This window comes from Anabrus simplex, chromosome 3, assembly GCF_040414725.1.
Source record: "Anabrus simplex isolate iqAnaSimp1 chromosome 3, ASM4041472v1, whole genome shotgun sequence".
NCBI lineage: Eukaryota > Metazoa > Arthropoda > Insecta > Orthoptera > Tettigoniidae > Anabrus > Anabrus simplex.
The window spans coordinates 83129510-83151125 of record NC_090267.1 but is presented as its reverse complement, the minus strand read 5'-3'; the positions used below and the strand labels follow the sequence as shown (position 1 = coordinate 83151125).

The window sequence follows — 21616 nt, the reverse complement described above, 5'->3', positions numbered from 1 at the left end:
ACTCATTAGAAATAAAGGCTAAGTAAACAATTGCTTCATTTTAATACTCTACACTGAAAGGCTATTCCCATGTAAATTTATAGCAAGAATGTTCCTCTGGCATTGGAATATGTTTTCATGATACATCACTTAAGTTAGGTGAAGCTGTTTGAATAAACAAAACTGAAACATTTGCCACAAAATGTGATCAGTCATCTTCGGTACCATATCGTTTTCTTGCTATGTACACTTGCGAGCTCTCTCCTCCACATTTGAAGGCAGTGTCAGAGTCGATAGTAATGCCCGTCGACTGCTGTTCTCTAAAAAGAAATTCAAACTGAAAGAAGATAACATGTTTTTGTAATAAATGTGTAAATAACGTGGCAGATAGCAGTTGTTAACTCTTAGAAATAAAGGCTGAAGTAAATAATCGCTTAATGTTATATACTGAAATTAAGTAAGAAAGTGATACACCTCAAGATATGGCAGAATACGTCACTGATTCAGAGAATAGTTCATATTTTCTCACAGCTGGTTCAATTTCGGCAAGGCTGTTCCCATGTAATTTTGTAGTGAGGAGGTTATAATTTCTCTACGTGTGCTTGAAATACGTTTTCATGATACATATGAGTGGCTCAGTGCCATTGTTGCCTAACCCACATTTACTTCATTTTGAGATATTTTAGGTTAAAGTTAGACTACGATTGAAAAATGACAAGTGCATCTTAAATATTACTTTTTATTGGATTACTTAGTACAAATACGGTTTTGTCACATACATAACAATAAAAGAAATTGGCACTAATTATCCCCAACCAAAATAAATCACAAACTTATAGGCAGTTTTGGCGCTGAACTATAACACAATTCACAAACAAAATTGCTGGTTAGGCAACAATGGACTTAGATATAAGGAACTTTTTAATGCTTATTTTCAGCAGGAACTATTGAAATAAGTTCAGTATTTACCTCTAAAGAAATTTAAATGACAGAAATTAATAATATTTGAATCTGCTCTTGACAATACATAATCTACGGTAACTCATTATTTTCAATCTTCGTCAACTTCACTTTCTTCTTGTTCTTGTTCTTTAAGTGATCTGTAGAAATGGTGGTGTTGTGGTGGAATATATTTCATCAGATCCAGTAAATCTTTTAATTTCCCTTTTGATATTTTCCTGCCTTTGGGGTAGAGCTCCAGAGAACTTGGTAACTGGCGGATGGGTCAGCCTCGAACAGATTTCTTTGAGAGATCAGCTGTCTGGAATATCCTATCTCCATGGCTGTTGTAGCTATAAAACAGGGTCTTTGGGTCCTCTCTCTGTATCTTAAGCCACCGTAGCTTCAACCATTCCACGTTTTCCTTGTGCGTACTTGTGGTTCTGAGTTACCTGTAACCAAGTTACATTAACTCTCAACAACAGATCTCTAGAACATTATCTCCACTGCACTTATAGTTATAAAGAAATTTTACCTGAGGTTTGTGAAATAGAATCACATACAGACGTAACAGCTGCAGGCCCATCTTGTCTTCCTGCATCTGAAAATGCATCGGTAGATCAGAGCCAGACTTGCCTAACCAACATAATATTTATAATGGACTTTCTGAATTACTTATATTAATATTTTTATAGCCAGAACTTATCCTCTTCAGTTACTCATTATGTTAGAACTAGTACCAAATTTAATACATAACATAATCACAATTGAAGTATCAATCAGTTATGCCTAAGCACAATACAATTTCATTTACTTCAGTCAGAGCTAGAAATGCCTATCCAACTACATGTTTTCCGTATTAATCACAAACCATTCAACTTATTACCTAATATTATCAATATGTGTATCTATTCTAAATTACCTGAGGATTTGAAATCAGCATAGTTACGTTCATAACCTTGGTCCTTGCCATTGCCATCGTAATTATCCTCCAGGACCATTTCCACAATCCAGCTCTCTTCAGCCATCTTGATGTTGGATAGGCACAGCTGGCACTAAAGGAACTGAAGGTTATGGAAGTTGCCTAACATAATTGCAGGTGGCAGCACCAATCAAGCTACTGGAATGTAGTAGGCAAGTCTGGTCCTGATAGAGGCAACTATTAGGAGTCCATTATAGCACATTTACAGCATTTTTTAAATTTGTGGGTTAGGCACCTATGGCGCTGAGCCACTCATATATGGTTAGGTTAGGTGACGCTGTTTGAAGAAGAAAACTGGAACGTTGTCCACAGACGCTTCTGGAGTGATACCATCATTTTTTCAGAATGAAAATAAACATACACTTTCACGTAGTATCTAATTTAGAAAAATAACAAACTAGCAAGCAGTAGTGTGGATATTGTCCGTGAAAACTCAAGTTTTGAATAAACTTATTGCTAATAATATTAATAATAATAATAATCGTATGGCCTCAGCTACCGTGTGCAGACATTTCAGTATGACGCCATCTGGCTGTCTGCTCGTCAATTTCGACGTTCCGTTTTACTCTAGGCCTACTAGATGGCAGACCGAGTAAACCGAAACTCTCTTGGGCGTTTCATTCCAATTTTAATATGTATCGTATTTTCCCCGACTTTTACAAAAAATTGGATATAACGACAAGTGAGTAAATTTTTCACCGTTATGAATTCTCGCTATAACAGCCTTCTACTGTAGTTTTTGTCAGAATCTAGGACTTCATATTTTACATGGTATTGTAACTATTAAAAATAATAAAAAATATATAATAAATACCAGTGACTAAAATAAGTGTAAATAACAAGACAGTGGGCGCCACCTGTAAAACAATTACAGGAATATATAACTATGTAGAGCAATGAGTAACTCCCTCTCCCAAGGCGACGGTCATCAGGCTGACGAAGCTCCAGACTTACTTTATAACCTTACCTGTTTACCCCTGAAATTAGATGTAGGTAGCATGCCAGGTTCAACCTCACTCCACTGATAAAAAGATTTACTGCAAGTTTGATACCAGAACTTTACTCCCAAAATAATAAACAAAATATAAAGAATACCACAATAATCATCACTTAAAGAGACCCCCTCCTGATTGCTGTCCACAAAGGCAACGTACAAACAACTACGACCAACATTAATCATTACTTCACGAGACTTACTCGTTTAGGCATAGATATCAAGGATAATTAATAAAAAACCACCTATTCAATACTTTCCACGTTTAATGTGGTTATTATCTACATGATTTTATGTAGACTTATTTAGGTCAGGTACATGTTTCACCCATTATTCTGGGCATCTTCAGCCTGTAAACAACCTTTAGGTCAAGGTTTGGGACCTTTTTAACCACTATAAACATACCAATATATACATTATATACAATAAATATAAACATTAATGAACTCTTAAGTTGGGTAACATAAGTTAATCAGTTAAGTTTTTGTTCCTAATCTATCTAAAATGAAAAATGTCCAAAACTAAAATGGATCTTCTTTTTGGTAAAGAGGGTTACATATCGGGGTTTATGTGACCCCTATATCATATTAAGTTCTTGACGTACCGCATCTGGTGACAGGATGTGTCGTCAACAGTAAGTGGAAATTTGAACTGATTGTTGCTTGTAGGTTGGTCAAGATTGAAAATATAAATTTCAATGTGTTTTAACTTGGCAGTTCTATTCTGGTTAACTTAAAATGTTCAAAAATAAAAATAAAATGAGATGGATCTTTTTTCATAAGTCTTGAGAAGGGGTGATATTAAAACTGGGGCTTATTTGACCCACGATTTTCATTTTCATGTTCTTGACGTAACTAAAATTTAAATGTGTTGTCATGCACAAGTGGAGATTTAAAAAACCGATTGTTGTAGGTAGACTGGTCAAGAACGTTGTGAATGAAACTGTTAGCGTCTTGACTTTGGGTCTCATGTAACGTCAAGGAATTGACAAGAGTACAATAATAAGCTGTTTCATAGTTTTAGGCTGCTGCTTAATTGAGAAGGAACATCCTGGACACTTGACACAGTCTTGTGTGAATATTGTTCCCGTTGGTGTGTTGCTTGGTCTTTGTGAGGGATCTTAAGAATATCTGTAATGAAGTAGAAAAGTAATATTGAATTTAAAATTTTAGAGCACGCATTGTGATAAAATGTAATAAATTAATACCTCTTAACTGTAAAATGACTTACTTGTTCAATTAATACTAGTTGGACCTCTCTGTTCCAGCAGCGCCTGTCTTATCAACATTTCTACTCCTGGTGTTGTACTGGTGCGGTAATGGAGGGGCGGGGCAAGGAGGGAGAGTGGGGGTAGGCTGGTCTATGGGCGTGTGTGCTGTTGGTGGAGGGGAGTTTCTAGAAGCGATATGGGCGGGTTTAACTTTTGGCATGGTGGATGAAGCATTTGAGTGTGGAGATTTAAATAATTGAGGGATTTTGTTTTGATCTGAATTCACGATATTAATTAATCTAGGTGTTAATTCGTACAAAGGATTTTTAATTTCATTGACGTCGTTGAGATTTTTATTTTTTTTGTAGGTTTGGTCTAGAAAGATGTGTAGATTTTCCAGTTCATTCATTAATTTCCCTTTACCTATGCTTCTAATGATGGTAAGATCTTTCTCTATGGATGTAAAGTGATGGCCCGTTTCTCTCATATGTTGGCTCATCGCTGAGTACTTATTGTGTTTTTGAGCGTTATAATGTTCCAGATATCTCGTGTTAAAGCTCCGGCCAGTCTGTCCGATATAAGAAAAATCACATTGTGTACATGTTAGTTTATATATGCCGGACCTTGAATAATGGTTGCTATTGTAATTGACCTTGTTGTGGTTAAAAAATATGTTTCGATTGGTGTTAACTGTCCTGAAGGCTATATTGATATTGTGCTTCTTTAAAGTATTTGTGATCTGATGGATGGCTGGGTTGTTATATGTAAATGTGGCGAAACTAGTTTTTTTAGGTTTTTCTGGGACGAGGTTAGTGGACAATTTAATTTTGATTTTATAAATCAAACGGTTGACCATATCTATTTTAAACCCGTTGAGTTGAGCAAGATTCCTTATGTACTTCAGTTCCAATTTTTAAATTGTTGGGAGAAAGAGGAATTTTTAAAGCTCTATAAATTAAATTATAGAAAGAGGTTTGTTTTTGGGACTTGGGGTGTAGGGATGAATTCATAATAGTTGTCCGCGTGTAATAGTTAAGTCCAAAAAGTTTAATGAGTTCCTAACCTCATCCTCTTTAGTAAACTTAATATTGGGGTCTATTTTGTTTAGGGACTCCAAGATCTCGTCACTATTAGTGACATCTTTGTCGAAAATTATGAAAGTATCGTCTACAAATCTCAGCCATAAACATACGCCTTTTATTTGTGTTATAATTTTTGTGTGTTCTATTGTGTCCGTATAAATGTCTGCTAAGATGCCAGAAAGAGGGTCGCCCATCGCTAAGCCTGTTTGTTGGTAAAACTTTCCATTGAAAGAGAAAAAGTTGTTGCTTAAGACAAAATTTAATATCTTCATGAATTCTTCAATTTCCATCTTACTAAGGCCGCTGTGTTTATTGATATTATCACTGATGATTCTTACAGTTTCTTTGGTAGGGATGTTTGGGTACATATTTACGACGTCATAGGAGCACATTGAGTGATTGGGTCGCAGCTTGAACTCGTTTAAAATTTCGCAAAAAGTGAATGAATTTTTTAAAGGATGTTTATTATTGAATATGTAATGTTTTTTTTAGGAAGCCGTGAATGAATTTTGATACTTTATAGGTGGGGCTGTTTCTACAGTTTATGATAGGGCGTATTGGGATGTCCTTCTTATGAATCTTTGGTAAGGCTCTGGCTGTCGGAATACTAGGGTTCATGTTAAAAAGTTTTTGTTGTTCTTGTTCATTGAAAAGAAAGTTAGAACTTCTTATTAGAGTTTTTAGATTTCGCTGAATTCTCTTGGTTGGATCTTTGTTGACTATTGTGTATATTTTGTCCTTAAAAAAGTCTTCTGTTTTTGAATGTATGTGTTTTGATCTAGGAGAACTGTGGATCCTTGTAACTTACTCGTTTGTCGTTTACAAAGGCAAATATACACACCACTAACAACCATCAAATCATTATGTCATAGAAAGAAAGAGATCCACCTTATCAATACTAAATTTAATAATGTTTTTTAAAACAGGACCGGTTTCGACTTATCACAAGTCATCCTCAGCTGTCATTTACATACACATTAGAATACATGTTTTAACAGTTATATCTTACAAATAAACATGTCAGGTTTGATAGACATTAGGTAGTATGTCTAGAAGTGAAATTCTGCTTCTTACGTCTAAGTTTAGAGGATATTTATCTTTAATACATTAAAAGAATTATAACACATGATAAAATTTGTTGTTTACACCTGACCTTGAATATAGCATTAACGTTCAAATTTTACTAGTAATAGTTCTTTAAAAGGGCTTTCATATTGCGTTGTTTTTAGTCGACTAAATATGCTTAAATGTAACCACATGTGCTTATACAGTATACTTTTTATTAGGCTTAGACTTTGTCAAAATGAGTAATGTGAATTCGAAGGTGAAATTACAATAACAAAGTGAAATGCGTTTGAAATAATAGAAAGCTAGGTAATTGTAACCTCTGTTGAATGACTCCTGCAATTATATGCTATTTAAAATACATTTCATGCAAAGAAGACATTAGCACACTTCAATATATAAAAGTTGAAAGGTATAAGACAATCATATACGTTATGTGAAATTCATATGAAGTATTGTTCTTTCTTCATGCGTATGCGTCAATTTCAAATGGGGTAGTATACTTTATATAAACTTTGTCAAATTAAATAATGTGAATCTGAATTTGAGATTGCGTTGAGAAATGAAATGCCAGGTAATTTAAAACCTGTATTGAATGACCTCTTCTTTTTTTTAAAATATATACTGTGTAAAATACATTAAATGAAACATAAGACAATGGTACATTTCAATATGCAAGTTAAAAGGTAAGAGGCAGTCCTGCAAATTTGTAAATCTTCATATGAAGTACTGTTCTTCACGTGTACATGCCAAGTTCAAATGGGGCACTATTGGTCACTATTTGCTAAAGTCCAATCACTATAAACTTATATTGTCTTGTTAAATATAAAGATTGAAGATGAATGTGCTGCTGGGGTCATGAAAGGTGTTGTTGTGGGTGGTTCTTTTTCGGTCTATGATACTTGCTAACTATCTGTAAAAAGTAAATGAAATCAATTAGAAGCATATTAGAATGTTAAACGTACGTACGTGCGCGTGTGCGCGCGCGCGCGCGCGCGTGCGTGTGTGTGCGCGCGTGTGTGTGTGTGTGTGTGTGTGTGTGTGTGTGTGTGTGTGTGTGTGTGTCGAGAGAGAGGAATGGAGGGGTGGGGAAGGGGAGTTGCTAACTGTGTAGAGGTGGAGTTAGTCGTGTCTTTCTTCTGCGCTGTGGATTGCGCATGGTGTTGTTTATTGACTGTTCTCAGATAATAGTTTTTTTATAAAAGGGATGATTTTATTAAATAAAATATTGGTTTTATCTGTTATTTCATTAATGTTATAATTAGGGTTGGCATATTGGTCTAGTGTTAAATATAGTTCTTCAGTAATATTGAGTAAGGGTCCTTTGGGGTTTGTGCTTAATATTATCATGTCATTATCTATATTAGTAAAGTTATGTTTGTAATCAACCATGTGTTGTCCTATTGCCGAAAAATGGTTGTGTTTTATGGCATTGACGTGTTCGTTGTATGTGATAGTAAAGTTTCTGCCTGTACATCCTATGTAGCTTGTTAGGCAGTTATTGCAGCGGATACGGTAAACTCCAGAACGAAGGTATTTGTTGTTATTGTTGATAGTTTTTGTGTTATGTATGATGATGTTGCTGTTATGTGTAGTCCTGTAGGCTATTTCAAGGTTATGTTTTTTTTAATGTTGGTTAACGAGTATATGTGCGTGTTATTAAATGTAAAGGTTGCGTAGTTTTTCTTAGGTTTGTCCATTTTTGATAATTTAGTTTTGGGTTTTGATTTGAATTTATGAATGATTGAATTGACTGTATCTTTCTTGTATCCATTTTTTCTTGCTATTTCTTGGATTAAATGTATCTCTTCATTAAAATCTGTTTTTGAAAGCGGTATGTTAAAGGCTCTATAAACCATACTGTAATATGCTGCTTTTTTATGGGAGCTAGGATGAATGGAGTCTGTTGCTATTGTATTTATTGTATGGGTGGGCTTGCGATAAATTTTGAAAGATAAATGATTGTCTTGTCTAGTAATGGTCAAATCGAGATAGTTCAGTTTGCAGTTGTTTTCTGATTCTTTTGTAAATTGTATATGTGGGTCTATGGTGTTTAATTTGTCTAACAAAGTGTTGTCATTAGTTAGTCTATTATCTATGATAGCAAATACGTCATCAACAAAACGGCACCAAAAGAATATTCCGTTTATTGTACTGATTGAGTTGTATTCAAGGTGGTCTAAATATATTTCAGCAATTATACCGGAGGCGGGAGAACCCATTGGTAAACCTAGTTGTTGATAAATTGTGTCATGGAACTTAAAAAAGTTGTTATTGACGGCAAATTCTAAAATTATTATGAATTCCTCAATTTCTAAATTACTTAGTTTACTGTAAGTTTTGAGGTTGGATGAGATTATATCTATAGTTTTTTTAGTGGGGATATTGGGGTACATATTGGTAATGTCATATGACGCTAAGGAATGGTATCGTTCTAGTTGTAGCTCTTTAGTTTTGTTGCAGAAGTCTACTGAATTGCGTATAGTTTTATTGGCTTGAAATGAATAATGTTTTTTGAGGAATTTTTGGATGAATTGCGATAATTTACATGTAGGACTTGCTCTGTAATTTACTATGGGTCTCATGGGTATGTTGTCCTTATGTATTTTTGGAAAAGCTTTTGCATTCAGTAGTTGGGGGTTCATGACTATGAGATTTTGTGCTTCAGTTTCGGTAAGTAGTAGGTGCGTGTTTTTAAGTAGAGTCTTGAGATTTCTTTGTATTATATTTGTAGGGTCCTTGCGTATGATCCGAAAAGTGTCGTTATTGAAAACTTCTTTTGTTTTTTGAATGTATACATTTTTGTCAATGACTACTGTGGTGTTGCCTTTGTCCGCTTTAGTTACGACCAGATTGTTTTGTTTTATCTTGTTGTTTAGTCTATTTATGTGTGTTATATTAATTTTTTTATTGTGTGAACTATTTTCTTGTAATTTCTTGATATACTGTGGTAGTCTTTTTGCGATGTCGTGTTTTACTTCATCTCGTAGGTCATATGGAATTTTCTGTAATGCAAGTTCAGTTTCCGCGGTGGTAGTTGTGATATTTTGTAAAACTGAGGTATTGCCCCAATTATGTTTCGGACCCTTACTCAAAATTTCAGTTTCTGTTTCATCGAATACTGTATTTGTGAGATTTTTGATCGAAGGATGGAAATTATGTTCAATGTCAGAATTAGGTTGGGATGAGGTAATCTTATTTATATTAGGAATCATGGGTTCCGTTCTTCGTGTCTGTTTTAAAGAGGTCATTCAATACAGGTTTTAATTACCTGGCATTTCATTTCTCAACGCAATCTCAAATTCAGATTCACATTATTTAATTTGACAAAGTTTATATAAAGTATACTACCCCGTTTGAAATTGACACATACGCATGAAGAAAGAACAATACTTCATATGAATTTCACATAACGTATATGATTGTCTTATACCTTTCAACTTTTATATATTGAAGTGTGCTAATGTCTTCTTTGCATGAAATGTATTTTAAATAGCATATAATTGCAGGAGTCATTCAACAGAGGTTACAATTACCTAGCTTACTATTATTTCAAACGCATTTCACTTTGTTATTGTAATTTCATCTTCGAATTCACATTACTCATTTTGACAAAGTCTAAGCCTATAAAAAGTATACTGTATAAGCACATGTGGTTACATTTAAGCATATTTAGTCGACTAAAAACAACGCAATATGAAAGCCCTTTTAAAGAACTATTACTAGTAAAATTTGAACGTTAATGCTATATTCAAGGTCAGGTGTAAACAACAAATTTTATCATGTGTTATAATTCTTTTAATGTATTAAAGATAAATATCCTCTAAACTTAGACGTAAGAAGCAGAATTGCACTTCTAGACATACTACCTAATGTCTATCAAACATGACATGTTTATTTGTAAGATACAACTGTTAAAACATGTATTCTAATGTGTATGTAAATGACAGCTGAGGATGACTTGTGATAAGTCGAAACTGGTCCTGTTTTAAAAAACATTATTAAATTTAGTATTGATAAGGTGGATCTCTTTCTTTCTATGACATACTATAGATATCAATACGGAACATCATGAAATTTATTAATCAAGACATCAAATCATTACTTCACGAGACCTACTCGTTTGTCGTTTACAAAGGCAAATACACACACTACTAACAACAACCAAATCATTACTTGACGAGACCACCTCGTTTGTCATTTACAAAGGCAAATATACACACTACAAACCATCAATAAAATTATTGATACTATATATACATTTCTTAATATACCTCCAAGTAAGAGTCACACTGCACTCTACTTTTGCAGACCAAAAATCGTATTCTGGTAGAGAAAAGTACGACGACTTTCTCTACGTACGGATGCAACCTTCTTTACGAAGAGCATCCCTAACCTTATTTACACACTTCATCGACGTCTTGAGTTCTTCTCGAGTGTCGCACAGGTTGGTGTAACGCCTCAGGTTTCTGCAACTGAAAGTGGATACTCGGCCGACGATTTTCTCGACCAAGAATCAGCTCTGTGCTCAAACACACATCCACTACCGAATCTCGATTCTGTACGCATCACCACATCCACTGTACATAATCTCGTCGAAGAATTGTAGTCCAACTATTATACAGAGTTGGAGTTACAAATAAACACTTAAGTAGCGTCTCTGACCTAACAGCCACCAGAAACTCATTAGCATCAGCAATATATAGCGTGCTCACTCCGAAAACGATACTCAAGAACAATACAACATTGCCTAGGACTATGCGCAAAGTAACTCCCGCGCGCCGGTCCGAGTGAGAAACACACAGAATCAGAGACAGAAACAGCATTAGGATGACTTGCCGCACACGCGTACCTGCTTATATAGGCTTGCTACACGTGGCTATAGCGTCCTGGAAAGTTTATAGGTAGTAACACTCTCACAGGCACTTCTTGACACGTCACTCAGTCAACCCAACCTCGCTTAAAACAAAGCCCTCGTATCGGCTATCGTGCGTCTGATGTGACATTGAACGTCCACTCACGTACATCCACATTGATCCACACCAATTCTTCAGCCTATACTACCTGCCATACCCCATGTTTCCAAGCCACTTGTTGCAACACATCCTACTGACTTCAACCGTCCTTCCCGATATAGTCGCAGTTTTCCCGGTTGCACAATCCTTACGGCTAGGCCATATTTACAGACTCTTACCCAAACGGAAATTTATACAAAATATAATGATGCACATATGCAATATTCCCTAACTACACATTCTTCTTATAATATTACATTTTTACATTCTAAATAAACAAAATTACATGATTTTAACATTACAAACTATATACAAAAATTTCCTAACCTAAAAATTCGGGGATCGTACATACGTACGGTTACAGTATTAATTTACTCTAGTCAGGAGCTATACAAATACATGATGAAAAACCTGAAATACAAATACTGTATGTATCTATGTAATGTAGAAAGGTCTTTCTCGTAACATGATGATACTGTCTGATAATATTTTCTGCTGTAAAGAATTGTCTCCTAGCAAAATTCTTGTGTTATTCTGTGCACTTTTAATTCAACAAAAGGTTAAAATCTGTTTCTAATTTGCATATATCCTATGTCTGTCTATAGAAAAAAAAGGTAAATGTCATTGCAAAATATTGTTTATAAGAACATACTACTTATTTTAGGTATTTCTATGCATATTTCAATTTTTTGGTATATTTGCAGCCATATTTCAGGACTATCCAGCCCTAGTCATGATATTAATGAATTTTCTGTTTTCTCTTTAGGAGGCTATTATCAAGATTCTTAAGATGAGGAAGCGCATCTCCAACGTCCAGCTGCAGACAGAACTTGTGGACATTTTAAAAAATATGTTCCTGCCAAGCAAAAAAATGATCAAGGAGCAGATTGAGTGGTTGATAGAACATAAATATATGAGGAGAGACGAAGACGATATCAATACTTTCATTTATATGGCGTGAGGCATACACACAGCATCGGCTAGCTTTATCTTATATCAGAGGTCAACCTCCACTGCCATTGGCTCTATACCATGTACATAGCTAATTGAAGAATACAAGATTTTTATTGACGTTGGTGGTAGTGGAGGTATCGATCGTCAAAAGGGGAAGGAAGGTTTTTCCGAGAGAGTATAACAACATCTACCTCTGTCTCGTAAATCTCAAGTTGCTCTTCTTCCTTCCGCTACTCTTATGTGACAACTGCCATCTTGGTTTCATTATTTTATAATGGTTTTATGGTCACATAACTCAAATTTCAGTGAATTTTCCATTTAAGATTTATGAAATTTTAATTTATTTTCTTACAGAGTAGTGTTAGTAGCACTGAGTGTCTTCCAGACAGGCAAAGGTAGCATCAGTTTCCAGCAATAAACAGTGTGTGTTGTGTAACGATTGCCCACTGAATTTTGCCATGTTTGGGCCTGTGTGAACATGGATACAGTGATATAGTCGTGGAAGGAAGAGATGACATGGATTAATGTCAGTACTTATACAGTGTCTGTTCCTCTATCCATAATATTGACCAAATGAAATTGTCAAATATATTTGGCACTTTTGTATCATTTCTTCACACTCGCAGCATTCTTTTCACACCAATATTGTTGATGAATCTCACCTGGTGTGTGGTGTTCTAGTTAATACTACCTTAAGAAATAATAAAACTAGCTTTAATTGTAAGATGAAGTGTTAATTTTGTTCTCAGTTCATATGTGAACAGTGGTTATGATTGTGTATAGACCTTTGAACAATTCATTAACATACATGTATTGAATGAGAGCCTATTTGTGAAAATCCTTGATGAGTCTGAATTTCAAATGAGTCCTCATAACTCTGAGGTTATAAGTTAAGGTAAATATTTTATAGGAAGAAAATTAGTTATGTACATTAAACATGCCTCGTTCCATTTCAGTAGTTAGCATTAACAACCTTGAGATTATCTTCATTATACTATACCGGATTTGTTGACATTATGTCTTTTTAAAAATCAGTGTCATTTTATTAGTATTCTATTTTCAACTAAACGTCACTCATGTTCAGCCTAATTTTTTTATTAATTATGATAAAATGCAATACTAGGTAAACATATTCACGTGTCCGATCAAACTCTATTCCAAAACGTAGCAATAGATATGGCTACTTTATTGGCTTGCACAATATCTTGAACTGTACAGGGAAATTCTAGGTTTGTACAGGTCATCAATCAAATGGTCTGGATCTTACACAGCATTACACTCACACTGAATATCACCATCAACTAGTGGGATTCGTCTGATGCTTCCTCTCCTCCAAATCAACAGAAACTTCTCTACAGATGTAAGGTGGTACTATTCCAGTCAGTGGATGTAGTAGTTTTGTACTGGAGTTGGCATCAGGCATCCAGACACAATCCTTGCATTTTCATTCACGGCGACACTCAACCGTGGAGAGATACCCCATGTTGGTGCAGCATACCTGCGGCAGGCACACCTAATGTCAGGGCTAAGGCAACACCTGGGGGTTCCTTTTCATTGGCTCCCTGATATTATCTCGAGCAGTGATAGTACTTTCCTTCTGGTGTTGGCACAATGCTGTTCACGTAAGCAACGACTTCAGGATACATAATTATCTTCATTTGATCAGTATGGCCATGTATTCTACAGTTACTGAGCTCGATAGCTGCAGTCGCTTAAGTGCGGCCAGTATCCAGTATTCGGGAGATAGTAGGTTCGAACCCCACTATCGGCAGCCCTGAAAATTGTTTTCCGTGGTTTCCCATTTTCACACCAGGCAAATGCTGGGGCTGTACCTTAATTAAGGCCACGGCCGCTTCCTTCCCACTCCTAGCTCTTCCTTGTCCCATCGTCGCCATAAGACCTATCTGTGTCGGTGCGACGTTAAGCAACTAGCAAAAAAAAAAAAAAATATATATATATATATATTCTACAGTTGCTAATCTGTGAATCATTACAACCCTCAAACTAGGCAAAGGAACCTTCTTCTATCATCTTCAACCGCAGCGTAATGAAGCCGACATCTTGAGTCGGCTATACTCCTGGAGAAGACAATTACTCGCACCGTTATTAATAAATAGGATCATCATTTGGACATAAACTGAAAAAGTTGGATAAGTAATAGGGGAGGAAATGGCAAGTGGTCTCAGTGAAAAGCATTATTTTGTCATTTTTAATAGGAAACTTCCAACGATCTGCTGTGTCTATCTATATATATAGTCGTTCCGAAACATTGCTTAAATGTACAAGTATTGGCTTTAAAAAATGCATATGCTAGAAATCGGATGATATGTTTTAATTGTCTTGATTAAAAGGTTAGAAATCCACACACAAGGGGAGGCCACAGCTGAGGGGTCACAAATTTCATTCAAACTTTGGATGGTTGATCCAGGTTAAAAATAAACTGCATCTGGGTCCAAGGGTTTGTGTTGTTATCCTTGTTTTATGAGAAAATTGCCCTTTAAATTTAATTACACGTTGGCACTTTGCATATGAGTACCTGTAGCACTGCTCTTCTAGTGGTCAGCGTCCTCAACTTCCACACGGATGTCCCTCACTTTTTTTTTTTTGTCCATGCAGACTAGGAAATGCACAAATTTAGTACAACTGTACCACAAAGTTGTTCACTATTGGTCCCATCTTGCCACTCACAACTAGACTAATCTTCACTTTTTCTGTTATTCTTGTTACCACTGCTGCAGTTATGACAAGAGATGGAGAGATAGTGAAACTGTTCAAAAGAAGAATCAGAAGAAATGAAAACAAAAAAAGCACCCATATAGTGAATTGTTTGGGGAAAGTTTTATTTCCAATGTTAATTATACAAGTTGGTCATATTTTTATTGGCAGTTCCTTAAATTGTGAGAAAGTAAGTATCGATTAATGTTATAAGGTGTAACGTACTTATGTATAATCTTCAAATACATCATGAAGTAAACATTTATTAGTAGATGGACACATTTTTGTTTTATAATTAGTGAAATAGTATACTTTGTATTTTGTAACAAAATTAGTACTCATCAATGGAGAGGGAAAGAAAAAGTAAAAATGAGGGGCTGGCACTCCTCGAACCCGAGATGCCCACATGGAAGTCAGAAATGCTAAACATTACACCAGTGGTACTAAAGATATTCATATGCAAATTGTCAGCATGTATACAGACTATTAAATTTAAAGGATCATTCATTTTCTAATTCAGTAACGGCCAACGGTATAAACCCACAGACACACATATCTGTTGATCTTTATTTTAGATCAACCTGCAAAATCAATAACCCCATAATTATGGATTTCTTCTTGTCAGTAAATGGTTTGAATGTAGTTAAAAAATGTCTTCGTAGTTCTTACAGTTGGAGTGAAATATGGCAGTCTACAGGGAATGTGACAATCAAGTTGGAAGAGTAAAAATAAAGATCAGAAAGCACATACAAAGAGGCAAATTCCTCCTTGCCTTGGCAAGTCACTCTTTCTCTTCCATCTTGATTTAGCTATCATTGTTATGAATGAGTTAGTTGGTGACATTCTCAGACTCATGTCCTAAGGTCAAACACCCTGTCCATTGAACCTAATTGTCAACTACTACTCTGCATCTTATTATCATTTTGGCATATTGTCACAAAATTGGACAAAATTAACACTTCAAATGGCAATATAGCAATTAAGTAGGGAATCGTAAGCCATGTAGTGTTTTATTATTTCTATGGCTGCTTTAAAATAATACAACTTCATTCACCAGGTTTGTTTTCATGTATGCGCAAATGGGAACATTCTTCTTTGAAAACTATTGAATATGGTACCGGTATTTCATAATGATACATATATGTCATATTTATTTGACATTGTAAAGGGCGTGTACAAAGAGAATGTAGGGAACGAGCATGCTCTTCATGCTACCTTTGGATTGATTATCAGTGATGGATAGCCAAATAACAACTTATACCAAGGAAACTGTATTAACTTAGCAATAAAAATAGGAAGCAGCAGTGAGGGACGAAAGGAAACATTGTTTTGGACGACAGTGCAATTTCAGATAGTGTATATCCCTTTGTCACAGTAATCAGTAATACAGAAAGGAATAGTAAGGGAGCTGTTCTTTACATCTGTGTCCAGCTGAAGAATTATCTGGTTGTTCTGCCATGTACTAGTGTCAGTTATTCTGTTTCTTTTTTTATTTTTATTTCTTCGTCATAGCTTGAAAATGCTATAATTGTGCCTTTCCTTTTCAAGATGAGGCATCCCATTAATGTGGTTATTATTCATTCACTCAATTTGTAGAGTGATCGCTTGAATGATGGATGTAGAAGAACTGGGATTGATGCTGTGGGAGCCTATCTCTCCGAAGATGGCAGTGTTTGGAGATTGTCCTTGTCCTCTTGTGTTTTTATGTTTGTCCTTGTCTCCTCTTTCTGTCGCTCTCTCTTCACACTGACCTGTCCTTATGTTTGTCCTATTTGGTGTTCCTTCAGCTGTTCCTTCTATCCATCTCTGTAAGACTTGAATGAAAAATTGGTATAGGTATACCCTACAATGACTTGTGCTCATGCATGCTAGGAGTTTCCTCTCTAAGTCGAGGATTCATTGTTCCACAAATACATCACCTAACACTGTTGGAAGGCATAGCTCACCTTTCCCATTAATGACTTTACAACTGTTGGTCTGGCAGATAAAGTTGGAAACTACCTTAGAGTTTGGATAGAATTTTTATTTAAGTTGCTCTTAATATTCCTTTAGCAAGAGTATGTCATGTATCCTCAAGAACATGAAGAGACTAAGAAGGAGGTGCAGGTTGGAAAGATATAGTTAGAATTGGCTATGGAAGTAAGGAGAATTCGAAGGAACTTACCAGGAAATTGAATCTAGCAAAGAAGTCAGCTAAGGATAACATTGATGGCAAGCATAATTGACAGTCATAAAAATTTCAGTGAAAAACTAGCTGATGTACCCGTGCTTTGCTACGGAATCCTACATTGTATACAGAATTCTAGGTTAGTGTTCACATTGTGAGTAAGATTGCATTAAATTGCATAGCTCTTAACGTTATCATAGAGATGCTACGGGGAAGTCACCAACCGTATTTTCTTATGTGAAAACTGGGTCGGGGAATTTTCATTGTAATGGTAGGCCGTCTTGCCTACCATCAGTCACAGTCAAGTTGGGGAGTTTTCATTACATTGGCAGTCACTCACTCTCCACTTGCCTTTTTACATCCTCAGAAAGACTGTCTCAGTGGTTTTCCCAATTGAAATCAACAAAGATCATTACAATGACGCCAGTAGGAATGCCACGATTAAAAGCAATGCTATCATATGAAATACTCAATCAAATGAAAAACAGCACATTTTCTCACTTTTAACGAACAGTATTATGCTGCCTATCTAACAGTCCAGTGACCAGGCCGCAGACAATCATGAGCCGTGAACACACTTTAATTTGGGGTGGGGGGGAATAGTGTAGAGTCCTAGGGCAAAAACTATGCCCTTTTACTCATCTGTTTAATAGGAGTACTCGATGAGTCAGAAAATCTCAATTCACTACACTGGGGGGGGGGGGCAAAACCTTGGAGGCAAGTTTGTCCTTCAAGCCAGAGGGGAAACCCCCTCTTCGCTGTTAATTTGCAATAAAAGTGAAGAGAAAGAAGCTTTTCTTAAGAAACGGCCCTTTTCAGGGTTGTACTTTGATTTATTTAGTGAATTGTGGTATTATTTGGAATAGGCCGAAATTGTAATTCTAGACCAGGTCATAAGTGAGCCTCTGCCATTATTCCGTTAAGTGTGCACACTGGCGTTGGTATGGATTTAGCAACAAAAATCAAAATTCATTAATATCTCTGTTATCATAGCTGGTAGGCATAATATATAAGACATAAATGATCGGAAATTTAATTCTATATCCAATCAGCGCATCAGAGTAGAGATCGAATAGCTGGAGTACTATGATGAACCAGTGTGTTACGTACTAGCAGTATCAGAAAATGTATGAACCACAGGAATGGTATCCCAAAGAAGAAAGTTGTGTAACTCCCCAGCTATTTCCCGCCAATATTCAGGCAGGCTGTTATAGTCGGTACGCAGCAGTAATCCCATCTATCGGAGATGAGTAGCAGCATAAGAGACAAAGAATATCATAACAAACAGTGGTCAATGTAATGTTATTGTTGATCAATTTTATGAGCTTTCAATATTGTAGGCCTTCACATTTAGTTGTCTTCCAACTCTGAAATATCGCTTATCATACCATGGCCGGGCTGAGTGGCTCAGATGGTTAAGGCACTGGCCTTCTGACCCCAACGTGGCAGGTTCAATCCTGGCTCAGTCCGGTGGTATTTGAAGGTGCTCAAATACGTCAGCCTCGTGTCGGTAGATTTACTGGCATGTAAAAGAACTCCCGCAGGACTAAATTCTGGCACCTCGGCGTCTCTGAAGACCGAAAAAGTAGTTGGTGGGACGTAAAGCAAATAACATTATTATTATCGTACTTGGTATGGTAAAAATGAATAAAACATAAATGATTGGAAATTTTATTCTCTATAACTTTTGCAATGTAGTATTTTTTTTTTGATAGGGCCAATAACATAGGTATATAAAAATTAAATTTTAGGCACCTTCCCCTAAACTACCATTTCATCCAGTGTGAATAAAATTGTTTACAGCTTAGACTCTAGTTTCTTATTCCCCGATTTTATATACTGATTTTCATTAAATTCTGTTTACCCATTTTCTCGTGGTTCGGCATTGGTGTGGACTTGGTAACAAAAATAAGAATATCTCTGTTATCATAGCTGGTACAGTAAATATGTATAAGACATAAATGATCGGAAATTTAATTCTGTATAACTTTAGGGATGCAATGATGTAGGACCACTAATAACTTGAGAATTAAATTTTAGGCCTTCCCCTAAACTACCATTTCACTCAGGTAATCGGGAGATAGTGGGTTCGAGCCCCACTGTCGGCAGCCTTGAAGATGGTTTTCCGTGGTTTCCCATTTTCACACCAGGCACTGGCCTTCTGACCCCAACGTGGCAGGTTCAATCCTAGCTCAGTCCGGTGGTATTTGAAGGTGCTCAAATACATCAGCCTCGTGTCTGTAGATTTACTGGCACGTAAAAGAACTCCCGCGGGACCTTAATTACCGTAATTAAGGCCACGGCCGCTTCCTTCCAATTCCTAGGCCTTTCCTGTCCCATCGTCGCCATAAGACATATCTGTGTCGGTGTGACGTAAACCAATTCGCAAAAAAAAAATTTTAAAAATTGCATTTCACTCAGCGTGAATAAAATGATTTACAGCCTAGATTGTAGCGGCTCATTCCCTGACTGTACATACTGATTTTCATTCAATTCTCTTCAGTAGTTTTCTCGTGATGCGCGTACATACAGACAGACAGAAATTACAGAAAATTAAATACTGCATTTACCGTGGGCATGACTGATACAGAAAAGCCATACTTTTTAAATTTGGACTAATTTACGGGAGTGTGTATGCGAGGAACTTCAGAAGGCTGAAGTATAGAGGAGATGACTAATACTAATGAAGTATTGAAATTTTCCCGTAACGGTGACATTTACAATGAAACACAAAAGCTAAAGACTAGAAAAGCAGCTAGAATTGATAATATTTCTGGAGATATACTAAAGACAGTGGGTTGGTATATACAGTAGTACCATATCTGAAGTACTTATTTGACTATTGTTTGCATGAAAGAGCTATATCAAATGAATTGAGAGTTGCTATACTACCCCCTGTGTATAAAAGAAAGGGTGATAGACATAAAGCTGAAAATTACAGGCCAGTAAGTTTGACATGCGTTGCATGTAAGCTGTGGGAATGTATGCTTTTTGATTGTATTAGACATGTTTGTAAAATTAATAACTGGTTTGATAGAGGGCAGTTCGGGTTTAGGAAAGGTTATTCCACTGAAGCTCAACTTGTAGGATTCTGGCAAGACATAGCAGATATCTTGGATTCAGGAGGTCAAATGGATTGTATCACGATTGACCTATCTTAAGGCATTTGATAGGGTAGATCATGGGAGACTACTGGCAAAAATGAGTGCAATTGGACCAGACAAAAGAGTGACAATTGGTGGCTATATTTCTAGAAAATAGAACTCCGAGAATTAGAGTAGTTGAAGCTTTATCTGATCCTGTAATCATTAAGAGGGTAATTCCTCAAGGCAGTATTATTGGACCTTTATGTTTTCTTATATTTATAAATGATATGAGTAAAGAAGTGGAATCAGAGATAAAGCTTATTGCAAATGATGATATTCTGCATAGAGTAGTAAATAAGTTACAAGATTGTGAGCAACTGCAAGAAGACCTCTTGAAATATGTTTTTATGATGGATATAGTTCAGTTAAGTTAGGTGACACTGTTTGAATAATAAAACTGAAATGTTTGCCACAAAATGTGATTGATCGTATTCGGTACGGTATCATTTTCTCGGTATGTGCACTTGCAGCTCTATCGTTGACATTCAAAGGCAATGTTGAAGTCGATTAGTAATACTCGACAAGTGCTGTTCCGTAAATCAGGAATGAAAACTTTTTCGTATAACTAATTAGCATGGTAAATAGCAGTTGTTAACTGCTTAGAAATAAAGGCTAAGTGAACGATTGCTTAATTTTAATACTGTACACTGAAATTAAATAAGAATGTGGTACACCTCAATATATGGCAGAGCACTACACTAATTTCTGAAGTTAGATTATATTTTTCGCGTCTGGTTAAATTCTGGTAAAGCTATTCCCATCTAAATTTATAGCGAGAAGGTTATCACTTTTCTACTGGCGCTTGATATGCAAGGCATGTTTTTTAAGTAAGGTCCGTTTGAAAACAAGTACACAACGAAAGGCTATTTCAAAAAAGTAAATTTATTTTCAGAAAGTATATACTTCACTCTATTTTGTGACATAGTTGCCAAGTTTGTTCAAACACTTATCATACCTCGTAAGCAATTTTAAAATACCCTCTTCATAGAAACTTGCAGCCTACTCCGATAACCAAGAGTTCACTGCCGTTTTCACGTCGTCGTCATTGTAATGGTTGCCACTGATATGATGTTTGAGGTGGAGGAACAGATGGTAATCACTCGGCGCAAGATCAGGACTGTAGGGTGGGTGGTCTAAAACTTCCCAGCCAAAACTCTCCAATAAATCACGGGTCTGAGCTTCAGTGTGAGGTCTTGCATTGTCATGGAGAAGGACAATTCCCTTTGTCAGCATTCCACATCTTTTGTTTTGAATCCCTCTGCGTAGCTTTCTCAGGGTTTGGCAGTATGCTTCTGCATTGATAGTGGTTCCTCGTTGCATGAAGTCGACCAACAAAACACCATGCCTATCCCAAAACACTGACGTCAT

At 36.1% G+C, this 21616-nt stretch overlaps 1 protein-coding gene across 4 annotated transcripts in view; it reads left to right on the top strand.

The window, feature by feature from the left end:
* Cul5 (cullin 5) overlaps positions 1 to 12944 on the top strand; it is a 277814-nt gene extending 264870 nt beyond the window's left edge. For all 4 annotated transcript variants that reach the window (XM_067142608.2, XM_067142605.2, XM_067142607.2 and 1 more), the window contains one exon: positions 12033 to 12944. In XM_067142608.2, the coding sequence (XP_066998709.1) occupies positions 12033 to 12227 (195 nt within the window). In that variant the 3' untranslated portion in view covers positions 12228 to 12944. The remainder of the gene's footprint in view (positions 1 to 12032) is intronic.
* Positions 12945 to 21616: the final 8672 nt, after the last annotated feature.